Source organism: Oncorhynchus mykiss, chromosome 17 (genome assembly GCF_013265735.2).
Source record: "Oncorhynchus mykiss isolate Arlee chromosome 17, USDA_OmykA_1.1, whole genome shotgun sequence".
Taxonomy (NCBI): domain Eukaryota; kingdom Metazoa; phylum Chordata; class Actinopteri; order Salmoniformes; family Salmonidae; genus Oncorhynchus; species Oncorhynchus mykiss.
In genome coordinates this window covers 72769290-72787144 of record NC_048581.1, presented here as the reverse complement: position 1 = coordinate 72787144, position 17855 = coordinate 72769290, and the positions used below count along the sequence as shown (strand labels likewise).

Sequence of the window (17855 nt, the reverse complement as noted above, 5' to 3'; positions counted from 1 at the left end):
ATAGATTATATTATTTTGAAGATATATTGCATCGCCATAGCGCTAAACTAGGCCTACTTTATATGACTTTTATTACAGTTCAAAATAACCTGATTGGTTATTGGATTGGTTGAGTGATATTGACCTTCCACTCTCACATAACATTCCATAAGGAACTGTTCTGCTTACGGATTATGAAGTGAAACTGTAGGCCGGATAAACCTTATGACTAAAATGTTTTTAAGAATGAACACTAGATACCCTCCTCCACAATCCATATCAAAATGGCCAAAGCCAGGATCCGGAATACAAGATAGAGACTGGTTGACGCACCGACCGACATCGTTACGTTGCTCCAGCCTCTATACGTCTATGAAGTTCTTTCTCGTTTTCAGTGGAGAGAAAGGGGGAGTGCAGAGATTGAAAAAGTGAAAGGGTTGAAAGGGAGAGAGAGAGGTCGCTAAACTGCTTGCCAGCTGACAGAACTCTTGGGAAAGAGCGACATAACTTCTACAGCAGCATCACCAATAAACGCGGATTGATTTTTAGGCAAATCTACCACCTTCATCACTGTGCGCATAGCAGGGAAACGTGCTAGAACTACGCCGTGTCAGGCAAGCGAAACGGAGACCCGGTTATACAAGACCGAGTCTCTCATTATTCCTCTCCCAGGCAGAGCAGGACCGATGCAGTTTGTGTCCATCTAGCCTGTGCATCGCGAAGAACAGGGATCAGCCACTACATATGCAACCCTCAAGTGGTAAGAGCTATTCAATATTTACATAGGGTATTGTGGTAAATGGAATAATTTAGGATATATGATCCTTGCAATGTTGTTACTGGTTGGGGTGCATATTGCATAGTTGTCCATCAACTGAAATACAATGTGAGAGAGTAGGCTATCCAAGCTTTATGCCAGTCCAAAATAATGAACGTGCCTATGTATCATTTAAAATATACTACATTATAGGCCGCAGAGAGCCATGGCACGGCACTCGGAATGGACACGGAGTAGTTAGAATGTGAGAAGAACAACATGAAATACAAGCCATCACAATAATGACAACAATGGACTACAATTGGAATGTATTTTATTCAAACAGTTTATTATGTGTTTATCATATAGTTTACCATTCAGAATAATTCGTTACGCAGTTACAGCAGTAGCCTATCTAATCCAATTGTGCTATTATATGATGCGATTATGTGCTGTTTGCATTTTTCTGTCAAATCTATAATTACGACTATCAAACAAGTTTTCCTGGTTTTCTAAACAATATTTTTTATAAGACTAAATAGACCTCAAATAAAATAGTTGAAAAAATGCATTGAGACTGTATAGGCTACTATGCCTACAGCTAGCTCCTTTGAGCATTAGTTATTAGGCCTACTGTTTTTTGTAAATATTATGCTATATAGACTAGGAACATAACATAATGTGATACTTCGAACATTAAGTCATCTGGTAGAGCTAATATAGTCCTCCCGAGTCCCCCCAAAATACCTGCCTGGTATCCCATATGAGCAGAAGAAGAGCATCGATTATAATTTGTCCAGATTAAATTCTTAATGGTTTAACAGTGTTATGTATTACATGGTTATTGCGAGTATCCGTTTTGGAATGACCTGACTTAGTGTGATCTGATTTTCTGTACTAGATGTTCATTAAGTATTTAATAGTTCATCATTTAAAATGTGAAAATTGCTGTGGCCTCGGGTTGTTCTAATGGAATTATGCAGATCCAGATAGGCTAACCAATCAAGGGTGTGAGATCAACATTGGCGTTATATTGACATATGTCGATGTATCCACTAATCAATCACCTGTGCTTTCAACCGCATTAACTCCAGAAAACCCCTTTCATCATAAGAAAGGGCAAAAACGTCATGATCTCAGCGCTCGAATAGAAACAGGGGCGGAACTGTTGTCTTGAGCAGGCATATTTATTGCCCCGGTGAGACTGAGATCATCTAATAAAAATGACGCTTTCACTCGAAACTCAACATGTGGCCCCTTATGGTTACTTATCACATAGCAGTCCCTCACATGCCAAAGAGTTAAGCATCCCTTTTATGTGTCTGTTTGTGTGTGTGTGTGTGTGTCTTGTGGTCAACTTCATATAAATCAAAAGTATCACTTACACCTAATCTAAATAAACGACCCTCAAATTATGTCAAGGCTACCAGTGAGATACAGGAAGCCAACATGTACAGAAGTCCATCCATTAATGGGCCATTATAGCTAGATTTGCCTACTCCGAAAATAGTAGTTTGACTTCTCCAATATTCAGCTGCACCTCAGTGTAATTTATTCAAATAAAACATATACCAACTTCAAAGTAAATGGATGCAGTTTAATGTGAGGGTGAAAAGGCATAGCTTTCACATCTCGTTCTGTGTTCCCATGCACTTCCACTAGGATGGGCTGGGTGTTGGGTGCGTGTGTCTCTATAGCCCTTAGTGCCCTGGCTCGATCTAATTACCCATGAGTAAAGGACAATAATGCTTCAGCTGGTTTGAGTCATTCTCCTCTCCCCAGCTCTGCTTATCTTCACAAACCCCTCTGTGGCTCTCACTACCACCCCACTCCCCCCCCCAGCCCGCTGGAAAATGATAGATGACCAGGAGCAAAGGGAAGAAACAGGTTAAGAAAGGCAAGCTCATTTCATAACAGCACCTGTTAATTATTTGAATTCTCTCTGTAACTCATACACTTACTCTTGTTCAGTAATAACAACCATACCTTAGCAATGGTGGTAGGGTATATCTTCAGCATGTTTCAAAGCTGTCCACTGCACAGATTCAATCCTACAGCAGAAAAGAAAAAAAAACTAGGAATTGACATGGTTTTGCTACTATTGTATTGTCTTTCATAACCATGCCTGTGTTTGCTATGTAAAGATAGCCAATTAACATTTATTAGGAATAAAGTCTTTCCCTCAGCTATAGGTACCCTTGCTTACCTCCAAGGGTTCTGCCGCTCTAGTAGTATCCCCTGTGAGACAATTCTGCTATGTCCTTGAGAGAGGACCCCCCCCCCCCCCCCCCCGGCCCCCAACCCATCATCCCATCCTTTGTTCCAGCACAGATACAAATGGGATTAATGAAGGTATAAATTACAGAGGAGTAAATCCTGTTGAGTAATCCATTTGGCAAACAAGCAAAACAACAATGGAGAAGCTTGCTTGCTGGGCCTGACCCACCCAGTCCCAGCCAGACAGCACAACGCTGAGAGGAGCACAGCACCGAGGACAGACAACAACACAGACAGACAGCAGGGGTGAATTACAAACAGTATGCATTAGGGTGAAGGTGTTGTAAAATGATAGGTTTTTCTTGCTATGATCACTATATAGGATTTGGTCAAGATGTAAATCAAGAATAATTCATATTTGAAATTTGAGTTGGTACATGACTATTAAATTGATGCATCATAGTTTGAAGAGATCTATTGTGTTGATGCTTATTATTATTTATTTTTAAAGCAGTTGGCATGAAGTTCTGCACTTTTTTCAATGGAATATCTGTAGGGAATATTTATATTGTACTTTAGACCTAGCTACGTGCCATAGAAAATTAGACCAGCTCAATGAATCGACAGACAGTTGCACATTATACATAAAAAACAATTTATTAAGACAAATCTCCTCACTGCTACACCTGTAATTTTCTGTAGCTATATATGTCTCATTTCAGGAGAATGTCTGTATTTGGGTGATTACATAATTAGAGAGACCCCTGGGTGTGTTAAGACCCCCACATACGTTAATTTGTTGATTTTAGGATTTGACGCACAGAGAGCTGAGCTCATCATGTCATGGCCCTTGGCCAGTGCCAATGACTGAATGTCAAGCTACACACACACACACACACACACACACCATACAGACATGCTCATATCAAAGCCCAAACTGCGCAAATGGCTTTGCTCTAACATTGCGTTAAGCATTCATGCATCCCTTTTTAACAGGTTGAGTAGAGCGCATGTAATTACTTCACATAAGCTTGGCCAAAACATCACTGTATTTCTATCAGAATAAGTGAAACTTGGTCCTCGTTGATCTCGAGGCTTTTTTGGAACGATTATAAAGTTCATGCGCTGGTATTTTTTCCCCTTTTCTGTGATGCTGTGACGTCAAGTCGCGGCGTCAGAGAGGCGGTCAGTCTGGGCCCCGAGCTCCCTCCAATTATTGCATGTCAATCACGCACGCACGCACGCACGCACGCACGCACTCTTTATTACAAAAGCCACAATAAAACAAATCATTTTTAATATTCAATATCGTTAAAGCATGGCACGAAATGCCACATTTTTACCATAGTGGCTAAGCCAGTATATCTCGACTGACAAATTCATCTTGGATGCATTTCCTTTGGAACAGGTAGGTCCTACATGGCATGTCCATGTAGTGTGTAGCTACAGTTTTTCATCACATTATAATAAAAGGCCACTATACTTGTAAGCCTACATATTATGAGTCTCAGATGCTCAGTTGGTAGCATATAATTGAGTAGGCGTTTGCTTACCTAAGGCATGAGGATTTCTAATCTATACTAAAGTAAATCACATATATACCTAGATATTAGTCTTTGGGTAGGCTATGCAAATGGAGCAATTATAGGACAAAGCCTACCTGGTTATATTTATTTTTTATGTAGCCTTTATTTAACTAGGCAAGTAACAAATTAACAAATTCTTATTTACAATGATGGCCTACCAAAAGGCAAAAGGCTTCCTGCGGGGATGGGGGCCTGGGATTAAACAATCTAAAACAATATAAATACAGGAAAAAACATACATCACAACAAGAGAGACAACACAACACTACATAAAGAGAGACCTAAAGACAACAACATAGCAAGGCAGCAACACATGACAACACAGCATGGTAGCAACACAACATAACAACAACATGTTAGCAACACAACATGGTAGAAGCACAAAACATGGTACAAACATTATTGGGCACAGTCAACAGCACAAAGGGCAAGAAGGTAGACACGACAATACATCAAACAAAGCAGCCACAACTGTCAGTAACTCTTACTGATTGAGTCTTTGAATGAAGAGATTGAGATAAAACTGTACAGTTTGAGTGTTTGTTGCAGCTCGTTCCAGTCGCTAGCTGCAGCGAACTGAAAAGTAACAGGCGGCACTCCTGTCTTTCTGCCTGAGTTGGGCAAGCCAATTTGTTTTAGCCCACGAGGAGATTGTAAACAAGAATGAACAAAGTGCCGCTAATGGTCACCAGTTGGTTTTACGCAAGTGAGGCCTGACGCCCTGTCTGCACCACCAAGTGAGAAAAAGGCGCTATTACCATGCCAATAGTGTTTGATCGCCCTATTTCTGAGACAAAACCAGTGTTTTCACAAGAAGAATGTCGTGACTACTAATTAAAGACAATTAGGCGTTCACAACATCGGCCCACTTTCGAGGTTATAAAACACCTCCAACCATATTAATCCTAGAGGTGCTGAAAGTTGTATTTATTTGAATTGCAGTCTCATGTGAAAACTCACACTTGTAATGGTTGTTGTTCTACGTAACATTTACATGATTGGCATATATAATATTTGTAAAGTTTGTCCAACCTGCCGATGCAGTTCCTCAGGGCATATGCGTAAAACAAGGCATTATGCGTAAAACCAACCACTTTATTCATGAAATACAGAATAAAAACCAACAGTGCTTAACTAAAATACCCATAATTATGTTATGATGTCTGATAGCATTTATATTAGCCCACTAAACCTGTAGATTAGAAAATCTAATCATGGTTGTTTTAATTTAATTAGCCAATTCAAAATAGCATTGGCATTCACTTCAAATTCAAGTTTATAGTATTATGATGCGTTCTCTAAACGTGGTATAGGCAAGGCTAAGCAATGTAATAGACTGCTCTAGAACTTGGTAGGTTTACATTTTAGTTACAATTTGCCTCCATCTTGGCTGTCCACTTCTTGAGTGTTGTTAGAAGAAGACCTTATCAGAGCCCAATTGCTCATTTTGTGAGTTTCACGAGAGAGAAAAAGACCCCCAAGAAATTACAACGCTGATTGATATGTCTTTTAGTTTTTTGGTCCCGAGCATTACTGTTTCGACAGCAGAATGGAAATTGAAAGAGCTGGGATACATGAGCCAATTGTAGCTATACTGATCTGTGGTTGGCTTACAGGAGGTCACTGCTAACGGGTGACTCCGCCCCGGCTCGCTTGATATTGAATTTACTGGCGCCAGTCGCATCAGTACAGCCACATTTCATTAATGAGCGTGCGCCCGGGTACCTCACGGATCAGGCCTTTCAGAGATTAAAATGTGTTTGAACAGCTGATCGTAGTTATAGATCAAACTTTCACCAGGTATATTCAGAATAAGTTTTTTTAACGGAATAAGATTGGATGCAAAAAACAGAAACTTGCAGCAATGTTTTTTTTTTTTTACTATTTAAAAAAAATGATACATATGAATGAGTAAAAGGGATTCAGTGGTAGACTAGCCTATCTATACAATCAATGTTCCTCGGAGGACTGAACATATATGGATAACAACAATCTCTTATCTTTTGTAAACATCCCCGAAGGAGTTCTACAAAATGGGCTGGCACCACCTTGTGTATTAAATTAGAGCATTTTGTTTTGTTTCATTGCAGGTGTCAGTAAGAGCCAAGACGGATCAAGGTTTCTATATCTGAAGCAAATAAACTATAAGGAGAGTGTGCAGAAAACCCATATCACAACTACGTCCATATTTTTCTCCACACTTCGGGACTGTTTAAAAGTGCTTGATCCAGGAGAAGGACCACAGAAAGATAATTTGTATTTTGAGTAAAGTAGGCTACGGCGTTTTGGTTATTTCTTGGATAAGGAGATCGAAGACTTAGTTATGGAAGTCGCAGCTGATCAATCTCGTTGGATGGCGCATCACCACGCGGTGTTGAATGGGCAGCACCTGGACTCGCATCACCACAGCCTGACCCACAACTACATGGAGCCCATGGCGCCGCTTTTGCCCCCGGACGAGGTGGACGTGTTTTTGAACCACTTGGACTCTCAGGGGAACCCCTACTATGCCAATTCCCGGGCTAGGGTTACATACAGCCAGACACATGGTAAGACGCGCTCAGCCTTGTGACTAAACTGTATTTGTGTTCTAGTCAAGTCTGCTTTAAAGCTGTAGTTAATTGCGAGAGTTTGCGAGTTACAATACGATTACATGTTTCCTTCAACCCAGCCTGTTGCTTTCAAACTCATTGATGGTAGGCCTATATTATTGCCATAAATGGTTATGTGTGATGCGCAAAGCCCTTTGACACAGAAAACGACGCCGGACCAGTTAAAAGTCGCCATAACAGTCCCTTATGGGACTTTTATTTATTTATTTAATCCTAGGACATTTTGTATTTTTTTTCCCTTTCACGGGTAAGCCTATATGTGAATTAAATCACTCTAACACATCTATGTCCATAAACGTGTAGCCTAGGCTTATATGTATCTGACATACGGCATGGAATCATTAAATGAGAATTTCAAGCAATAAATAGCAAGAGGAAAGGGAAGTATGTCATTTAACCCCTCTCTGTTGGGCCAGGGGTTTCTAGAAAAGTGGAGAGAGAGGAACTTCCGGATATAATATAAAAGCGCAGAATTGCTAATACCATTCTTTAGCCCAAGTTCTGGAACTTGAGCGAAGACCAGGCATTGGCCATAGGCAAATAGCAGTTCAATCAAGGCCTCTATAAAGGTCCGATTTTCTCCTCGTGGATTTTTTTCTTCTCAGTTAGGCCTACATGCTTTCGGCAATAAGCATGAACATTTAAATTAGTAAATATGTCGTATAGGCTATGGCACGGGGCTGTTGTAGCCTAACTCTTGTTTTAGCTTTGGCTGGTGATTGTAAAATTACGTGGGGTTTAAGTTAGTGCCCTGTAGGCTACTTGATTAACTTTTACACTGTGAAAATGATAACTCGATGTCGTGTTTAAATAGTTTGGAGTTTGCATCAACAGGTGAAGAGACAGCACTTTTACGCACTCTGAGAGAACTGGACCAATCGCTTTCGATTAGTAAAAATTCATAATAGCTTATTTCTATTTCCAGCTCGCCTTGGGAGTCAGGTTTGCCGGCCACACCTCATCCACAGCCCTGGCATTCCGTGGCTGGACAGCGGGAAGGCGGCCATCTCTGCTGCCCACCATCATAACGCATGGGCAGTCAGCCATTTCAGCAAGCCCGGACTGCATCCTGCTAGCTCTGGCTACCCTTGCAGTAGTAGCTCCAATTCTGCTCCCGTGTCTTCCCTCACCCCTGCGTCCCACTCCAGCCCGCACCATCTCTACAGTTTCCCTCCTACGCCTCCCAAAGACGTGTCCCCGGACCCCGGCCCTACTTCTCCAAACTCCAACTCTGCGAGAATGGACGAAAAGGAGTCCATAAAGTACCAAGTGTCACTCGCAGACGGGATGAAAATGGAGGGTTGCAGTCCTTTGCGCAACAGCCTGCCTTCGATGAGTGCCCAAACACCCGCAACGCACCTCCCTATCCCGACCTACCCATACTCTCTACCAACACCACATGAGTACGGCGGCAGCCTCTTCCACCCCGGTAGCCTGCTGGGCGGATCTTCATCCAGCTTTACGCCGAAATGTAAAAGCAAAGCCCGGTCATGCTCAGGTGAGTTTCATAACTCTATTCCAAAGGTTACCCTGTACCTAAAGAGTTTGGTATAATTATTTAAGTTTTAAGATACCAATATCTGGGCCTGCATGTTTAACGATATAAACTTGGCCTATAGTTTGTCGAAACGCTTTGGAAGTGCATCGATTTCTGTCAGGGCACATACAATAATTAACATACTTTAAATTGATTTTACTTGTAGGGCTATAAATGTTTATTTTATCTTGAAATAGTTTGGGTGGTCCATCCAGTATGTGTTTCGCTGTCAAACGGTTGGTTGCTGTAATAGTTTATTCAGGTTCTTTTACCAGCAGCGTTTCTTTCTCCTCAAACCTGTTTCAGCGACTCTTATCTATGTTCCATCGCATACGTCACCACTTGTAAACACCATCCACTTAAAAGGGTCACTTAATGGGAATCTAACATGAAACGACTAATCAGGGTCACCGATTACAAACGCAAATATTCAGGACCAGCTTGAACATGACTATGGAGTCGAGGCAAAGAGATGATAGCCTAAAGTCAACAGTCACCAAAATAGAAATAGGGAATTCAACGTGAAAATGTATTTTCTCGTTGATTATTTGGCTTATAGTAGGATATAGTATTTTTAAGAGGGTGCTGAATATAATAATATTTCAGTAGAAAATGTAATAAGGCTTAGCTATTGTGCATGTTCTATCAAAAGTGCTACGTGGCCTTAGCCTATAATCATTATTTTGCTACTATTTTTAACCATATTCAAAGTGGACGTTTTTATGTTTATCTGGTTTAGATGCTGAACATATATCCCACCAATGTCCTTGTTTGGCAGAAGTGTTCACTTCCAGTTGTTTTCTTTTAGAGTAGTTCTTTATTACACTTAAAATGCAGGAGTCACGACGCTCTGGCTCCTACCATATCCTGTAGCCTATACTTCTGAGTGAACAAATCACGACCTCCACCCCTGCCCATTGCTTGCCCCAATACTAACAAAGCACCGTCGCGATGCGCCGTCACAGGCGACAGAGCCCTGCTGTTTGTGTTTTTAAGCATGGCCTTGGCCCAGTGCGCTGTGATGGTGAGAAGGAATGAAACCCAGGGTTAAGGTAGCCTACTCTAGTTGAGAGGATGATCATACCACTAGTGGTAATGACCACATGAGTCACAACAAAGTCATAATACGATATTTATAATTGATAATAACGATATTATGATACTGTAATAATAGCCGTTACTTGTATAAAAGTTTAGGTTCTTCCAAAGAGCACATCACCTTCAGAGAAATGAATACAAATCCTAGATAATGAATTAGATAGTTAATCAAGCCATCACATGAGCTCATAGGGAGACATTTATTATTGCAACAACTGTCTCCATTTAGATGATCACCAGAGCTCAAAGTGCTATTGTCTGACGGATGCTTAGTAGTTCAATACTTTGTGAATGGTAGATTGGTTATGCAAATATTTTAATTCAAACACTTCACAAATGTTTTAAGGGGATTATTTAATGCAAGAAAAGCCTACTGTTTTGTGAGTTACTCTCCAAAATCAGTAACTATAAGGCCTGCCATTAGCTACTCTTATCTGTCAGTCCCATCTTATGTAGCAGTGATTGATTGTTGTATGAAATGGCCACAATGACATTTCAGCAGTCAGCACATACCTTAAGACAGTGTTGTCTCTTGTTTAAATAACCTCAAAACAGCCCTCTCTGCTCACCTACCTACCTCTTCTCTCGAAGGGCAATGGCCTCACACTCCCTATACTCTTGGCCAGTGCGATCTCAGTGTTCTCTCCCTGTGGAACCTCCCCAAATTACACAACAATTCAACAGCTTTAGCATTTGTGGAGCAGGAAGGTGATGTTGTATTGATACTGGTGCCTCTGCTGGACTGGGAGAGGGAGTCAAACACTCAGAATACACTTCAAAGTGAACACTGCCATTGTCCAGAGCAGATCCCTCTCTCAGGTTTCGATGGGACTGTGGGTGTCGCTGACATTATAATAAGACATGATGCACCAGCAACCTCCCAATTTACTGAGCCTGTGCATTAAACGAAGTGAAACTGAGAGGAGAGAGAGTGAACACCCATTTGTTCTCTGCAGCTGAAGCTGTAGAAGTGGGTGAAAAGGCTTGAGCACTTAATACTACAGAGGAGCAAAACACAATCAGGGTCACCACTAAATGGGTCACAGTTGCTGCCAGGTACACAAACCTAACAATGAACACATTTTGTAAACAAATGTAAATGGAAAAAGAGAAGCCGTGTTGATATAAAGTGATACTGAGCTATATTATGGGATTCTATTTGGTTGAGACCACAGTGTGGTCAGGCCCACATTTAATACTACCACCAGCAGCACACACTTCTGTTTCCTATCATGTGTGCCTGCTAAGCTGATGAATTATGTAGCTCTAATTTGATGGTGTCTCACATTCATCTGTTTGGACACCTTTGGACACGTCCTGGCTGTCTCTGGGCTTCCGAACTTGGATCACTTTACATACAGGTGTCTGTATCCATGGAGATTCGCCCTGAACCAAGCTGTACAAATGACAGTCATATGGATTGTCCTTGGCTGGTACACCTGCACACTGAGACACTGTCCTCGAGGGGGGGGGGGGGGGGGGGGGGGGGGGGGGGGGCACTAAGACTTCATATTACACTACTAATGAAAAGTGGCTCCAATAGGCTCGTTAGTACCTGTCTGTCCTCCTTGGTGCTGACGACTATTGTCTTTAATGTGAATCTGTTACAGTTTAGCTTTTGATGGAGTGTGAACTTTTTAATTATATAAATTTCCCTTTGTCTTCCCTCCACTTGAATTCTGCTCAGAGGGGCGCGAGTGCGTCAACTGCGGTGCCACCTCCACCCCCCTGTGGCGGCGGGATGGGACGGGTCACTACCTGTGCAACGCTTGCGGCCTGTACCACAAGATGAATGGCCAGAACAGACCTCTCATCAAGCCCAAACGCAGACTGGTGAGTCCCCGTCTCTCTCCTGTCTACCCCTCCACACCTGAGAAAGGGGGCCCAAATAGAGCATGAAGCAGATACCGCCAGGACAATTCCAGGAAAGTTATATTTTCCCTATGATCTTCCTGGAATTGTTTGTCCCTCTCACCCCCTGCTGATCCCCTACACCGCCTGTTACAATACTGCTACTATTGCCATTGTTACTGCTATTATTATTGCTGGTACTTTTGATACTGTCACTGATACCAATGCCCATGCTGCTTTAGTTATCACCACACTGGAGTGAGTGAAAAACAGTGCACACACACAAACACTTTGTCCAGTGTTCTGCACAGGCATTTAGGAGCAAGGAGTATTCCAAGCCCTGTTATTTTTAATGCACATACACTTTTATAGATATTTGTTTGTCTCGGACCAAAGTATTATTGTACATTTAATGTTCAATATTATTAATCATGATGAGTTGTTTAGTTATCATTACAAGTTATTTAAAACAAATATATATATATTGGTTCCTGCTTATTTTGAAATTGTTTTATTTCTTTCATTTTGTATTCAGAACTCTGACTAGGAATCATAACTTTGATTCTATAGGATAGCCTTACTCCCTGGTGTAGTGGGGCCAAGAGGAGTGGGTATGCTCCAATTTTGCACAAAAAAACTGTAAAAAGGCCTGCCCTGTGTGAAATCTTTTATGAGTAACATTGATATGTACTCTGAATGACCTAAAATGATAATTCCCATGTTGGTCTTTCATAGTCAAGTAGGCTAACAGTAGGCCACATGAGATTGATCAATGCAAATAATCATTAGCATCACTATATTTGACCTGTTCCTTAGTTGTTTGAAACCGGGACGTTATACGTCCTATTATGAGGAATGTCTTACCTTGCTTCAAAGTAGCCAAGCCAAAATTCAACCATAGAAATGTTGATCAAAATATTTAAGGAACACATCCTTATGCACTCTAACATTCTATCGTTTTTCAAATGAACTTTCTTTAATTTTCTAGCAGCCAAAGGCATTATCCTAGTCATTTTAGCAACCAATGATAGTTGTTCCATCTTTCGATCTCCCCCTTTCTCCATTTTTTATGTGCTTTGCAAATTTCATTTTCAACATTTGCATGTATCTTCCACTACATCACTAATTTGGCATTTTCAGTCTTACCATCTCAAAGTTTAAAAAGATATTCAAGTTTCCCAAAAGTAAATTGTGAAAAGTAATTAAGGCTACTTTCAATGCCAGTCCAACTCCTAACTTTTGGATAGCTCAAAAAAATGTGGGCTAAGCATTAAAGCAGTAGATTTAGGGCTCTACTCAATCCAAATGGAAGTTCATCATTACAAGTTACAGCTTGATTGAAATTTAAAGGCAGTGTTCCCTCCCTTAGCAGACACCGCATTTATGGTAAATCTGCATTTAAACACCATTTTTCTTTTTACAAGAAAATGGTTTTACTTTATTTTGCTTCTCTAATGACTTTTTCTAGCTTCTGTTTTCCTCAGCTAAACAGGTTCATGAGTCATGATCAGTAGATGTTTTACTCGCCACACCTGGTTTATGTAGACCTATAGGCTTAATCTGAATAGTTTAGTTCTGATTAGACGTTCAATTTATTTCACATAATTAAATCATATGCTACTATAGGCCTACATCATATACATGTTTCAATCAATAGCTTATACCTTAGTATCTAATTCAATCTGTACTTAGACAGTTATACTTACACTTATACTCCTCCAGTCATGCAGTGCCAAAGACACATTAGTTGGATAACCTTATTGTAGCCCAATTCCCTCGTGTTTTTAATGTATGTAGCTTAACCCATGTGGTTGCCTTGAAATCAATCATTCAAAATGTTCAACAAATTGAAATGGTTGTTTGCTTTACCATTGCTATCTTCCATTGAGCTAAATGTAATGGGATGGTGAGCATGGTGAATAGGGTGGGATTATATTTGAATATGTTTTGAATAACTGTCTTTCTGAAATACATTGTTTCTTACTGTATTAGCAACATTGTCAGCATTAGTGGGACGAGTATAACTCATTTTAGCGCTGCTTGGTGTAAATAAACCCTCTGCATTTTTCTCCTTGGCTACGCGCCTCTGCTTAGTTCTTCCGATGAGAAGTCCATTACATTTTCCATGGGTCGGTCTGTGGTCGCAGCTTTGCATTTTCAGCTCAAGTGTTTTCAGAGTTCAGTTCAAAGGGCATCCAGTTGTTTCCTATCCGGATATCTGCCCGGGCCCGATAAGGAAGCCAGGTTCCCCGGTGTTTCCGCCTTCAACAAACCCCGCTGCATTTTTCAGGCCAGACTTTGACATGTACTGTAGAGCGATTATCACAGCACTGTAGGAACCAGTTATGTGTGTGTGGAGAGAGAAAACGTGAGGGGGGCGGGGGGTTGGAAAATAAATGGATTGTTTGTCATGCTGGGTAAGCAGTGGCGCAAGCTTTATGCGTCGGAATGCGAAGTGTTTTTTGTTGTCGTTTTTTACATTCCGTGCGTCGCCACCGTTGTCTTTATTGGGGATGTTTTGAATGAACAACTATGATATGATACAATCTTAAATGAATGAAAAGGAAAAACACACATGCAGCATCATGGCTGTATAGTTATTGTATTCTGAGTTGAAATGTTTCTTATTATATGAAGAATTGATCTGTAATGGACACAAAGCGCATCGGCAGACAGGGCCCTGGTATTGTAGACGTCTTAGTTCGGGTCGTTTGATTCTCTGGATCAAGGGAGAATCATGCAAAAAGACGGCATACATTATTAATGTGCCCTATCTATTTTTTTAATTAAATGAAATATGACAGCAGTAATTGGTAAAAGATAGAAACAACGCATTTAACTAGAAACAGCTTTTGCAGCATTGCACAAATTGAAAAATTGAATTAAGCTTGTATAGATCACAGAATATATTCAATTAAATCAATACAGATGTGACTCCCTTTAAGCAATTTCATGAGTCTAACTGGCGCTGTCTTTGATGTTATTTGTGGATGTAGCCCTGAGAGGAGATGGTTGGAGAATAGCCTACACAGCAACACAAAGTCATAATACTCATCACCCTAAAAGATACATGGGAAGATATTTACCGAAGAGAATGTTTTATTCTGTTGTTCAATGCGTGATACTAGTTGATATGGGTAGATCTGGTGGAACATTACAGTAGGCTTTTAAAACCAGTGGTTTTAAGTTCTAAAATGTCCTATAAATTCCGAATGAACATTTGAAATGTAGCCTTTGGCTATGCCTAAATCGTCACGGTAGTTAATTTCAATAATCGTATTCATGTCATGTTCACTTCCCTCGTTGACCTCTGTTGCCTAATACAATGATCAAATCAGCTAACATTTGAATGGCTTTATTCATAATGTATTAACGTTCTGCGTTTTTCTCCTCCCCAGTCCGCTGCGAGACGAGCTGGCACCTGCTGCGCTAACTGTCAGACCACCACCACCACCCTTTGGAGGCGCAACGGCAATGGCGACCCGGTGTGCAACGCCTGCGGGCTCTACTACAAACTGCACAACGTAAGTAGCCTGACCGCTTACATAGAAACTGGGGGGTGAGCTGGTCAAGTAGGCGGACAGCTTGTATCGATTGAGGAGCCGGGGAGAAAGAGGCTGGGGATGCAAAGTCTGCTTTCCCTGTCAAGCAGAACCCGCCAGTCGTTTTTTCTTTCTATTAACCCATCTTTGTTTCAATGGGGGGTGTTACTCCCAGGAGAGGCTGGAGGGTGGGACTGTCATTCAGGGTAAAGGCGTCAGTTATATTGATGCCAACTTGTCTGAGAGTAGCCCTTTCAGGTTTAGCGTGGCTTCCAGTCCTCATGTATTCATGTTCAGTGAGAGGATTCTATTTCATTTTAAAGACAAAAGTGTAAAAATGCTCATGCCTTTTAATGTGGCTTGGTTATCCAATGTCTGTTACATCTGTTCCACAATATTTATGGCACATCAGAATTTTTTCTCATGTTTATTAAAAAGGCAATATGTTTTCCATCATAGTTGTTTAGATTTTTCTAAATGATTCACAATTACGAGCGAAGCTTGACAAAGTTGAATATAAAAGGATTGAGAGTGCAAGAACATGTCCAATGACTAAATAATTTAGTTCTGGACAGTTTTTTCAAACAATAAACAGGTATTTGACATGATATTGAAACCCACAAAATATCAATATGAAGCCTACTCCAATAGCCTACTCCAGGCTTGTCTGGCTTCTCCTTAGCTAACATCCCTCCTCTCTGGCTCTCCACAGGTCAACAGGCCAATGACCATGAAGAAGGAGGGCATCCAGACACGCAACCGCAAAATGTCCAGCAAGTCCAAGAGGGGCAAGCGTTCCGGAGATGGCTACGATGAGCTGTCCAAATGCATGCATGACAGGTCTTCTCCCTTTGGGGGTGGCCCCGGCCTGGCTGGACACATGACCCACATGGGCCACCTTCCCCCCTTCAGCCACTCCGGACACATGCTGCCAACTCCCATGCCCATCCATCACCCCTCCTTCAGCCATCCCCACCACTCAGGTCGGTCGCCGGCCTGGGCTGAGCACTGAAGCCTCCTGAAGCGCCTGCATCAGGCCTTGCCACCACCACCACCCCTCCAACTCCATCACCACCACTACTGTGGGACAACATAAAGAGGACTGCGTCTGTTTTTAGAAGGGTAATAGTAATGGGGATCAACTATCAGTAGGACATTGTTTTGCCTGGCCTCATTGAGAGATTGATGAAGAGGAGACGTGACTGAAGGTAGAGAGAAAGTGAGAGGGTGAAGGGGAATGTGGGTATGCTAAGTTGTCCCCTTCAAGTGTGTGGAAGACGAAGACGCATTGGTGCGAATGGGGACATTCATGGTTCTTTTGCCTTTTTTCTACTAAGTCACTTTGGTACCCCCCCTCCCACCCTATCAGAGAAGAGATAGGGGAACCACTGCTTTCCCCTCTTAATCTCCCCACTGACTGGCTGCTGTGGACAGACTGTTGATACCGTAGGAATGAAAGACTTTCTGACCCAGCCTCCCCACACATGTACACACACACAAACACCACTGACCCCTCATCCCTCACATGCTGGAATACACACCACCCACCTGGTCCCCTATTTTTAACAGATTTTATTGAAAAAATAAGCAAGCAAACAGAGCAACTATTGTTGTTATAATTGCTGTTATAATTATTGTTATGATAATTTATTTTCACTCTTTTTGCTTCAGAAAACATGACTTATCTTAGACAAGACATTGTTCCTGAGCTGTACGTGTTTATAATTTTTCCATCTCACAACATTAAGGAAATAAAGTTTGAATTATAAATGATGAGTCCTTGAAACTGATTATTGAAATGTATACATTTCTCTGTTTCTCAGTGTTTCTTTCAGTCTCTCTTATTCCCCATCTCTCTTTCATATACACATTTAAAATTGCCTTAAAGGAACATTTCACCCAAAAACTATCTAATCCATTGTTGACATAGTCCCAAAATGTTTTGCATGTCAGAAATCAAGTTTTCAAGATAAATATCAAAATACCAAAACGCAACTGCCATATTTCTGTATTTATAAAATTATATACAGTATCTTGAAAACTTGATTGCTGACATGCAAAATATTTTGGAACTATCAACAATGGACTAACAAAACAAATACCAAAATATATTTGTGAAAAGGTCTTGATTCCAGCTCTATTTCTAAGTGATATCAGATGTAATGAAGCCAGCTCTATGTTCCCCAAAGCGTGGTAATGGTTTTGTTGGGCTCCTCGCCTGAGTGATGTGCTGCTGTTTATAGAAGGCCTCTTTGTGGAGCTCAGGCCCCAGGGTGCACCACTGTGACCCAGACAGCAGGCTCCAAACCCAGGGTGAGCACAGGGTGCCCACGTCACACACGCACACAGTCACACACTAGTCTTTCCTGACGCGCACACATGTTCTTGAACACAAATACACATTTTCATTTGATTCCTCCCTTATTTCCATTCCTTGTGTCCCTCTCCCCTGCATCTCCCAGAATGCACCTCTCTGGGTCATGGTGCGTTGATTAGAGTGAGAGGAAGGACAGCAGGTCTTTAGTCGGAGAGAAAAGAGGAAGGAAAGGCAATCAGGCGACCCGTGAGCAAACACGTGGGGGGCTGTTTGGACCCCTCACAGACAGATGTTCTCGCAGCTGAGGACTGCAGGAAATTCTCTCTCTCTCTCTCCCTCCCTCCCTCCCTCCCTCCCTC

General features: G+C 41.5%; 1 protein-coding gene across 4 annotated transcripts; it reads left to right on the top strand.

Moving 5' to 3' along the window:
- Positions 1-330: 330 nt before the first annotated feature.
- On the top strand, positions 331-16949 carry LOC110494514 (GATA-binding factor 2). 4 transcript variants are annotated; one of them, XM_036950586.1, is made up of 6 exons: positions 331-739; positions 6630-7088; positions 8077-8649; positions 11462-11619; positions 15036-15161; positions 15892-16949. In XM_036950586.1, exons 2-6 carry the CDS (start codon positions 6863-6865, stop codon positions 16189-16191), a joined length of 1383 nt encoding a protein of 460 aa, XP_036806481.1. In that variant the 5' UTR covers positions 331-739; positions 6630-6862; the 3' UTR covers positions 16192-16949. The 4 variants fall into 4 exon arrangements, with proteins under 4 accessions (XP_036806481.1, XP_036806480.1, XP_036806482.1 ...); XM_036950585.1 differs by lacking the exon at positions 331-739 and adding an exon at positions 6220-6339; XM_036950587.1 differs by lacking the exon at positions 331-739 and having other exon boundaries at positions 6221-7088; positions 11474-11619.
- Positions 16950-17855: the final 906 nt, after the last annotated feature.

Bases quoted from the DNA above. Each gene is read 5' to 3' on its own strand.
- LOC110494514 (XM_036950586.1), top strand. From the start codon at position 6,863: ATGGAAGTCGCAGCTGATCAATCTCGTTGGATGGCGCATCACCACGCG. The intron at 11,620-15,035 runs GTGAGTCCCCGT...TCTCCTCCCCAG, and splicing joins TCAAGCCCAAACGCAGACTG to TCCGCTGCGAGACGAGCTGG. The intron at 15,162-15,891 runs GTAAGTAGCCTG...GGCTCTCCACAG, and splicing joins TCTACTACAAACTGCACAAC to GTCAACAGGCCAATGACCAT.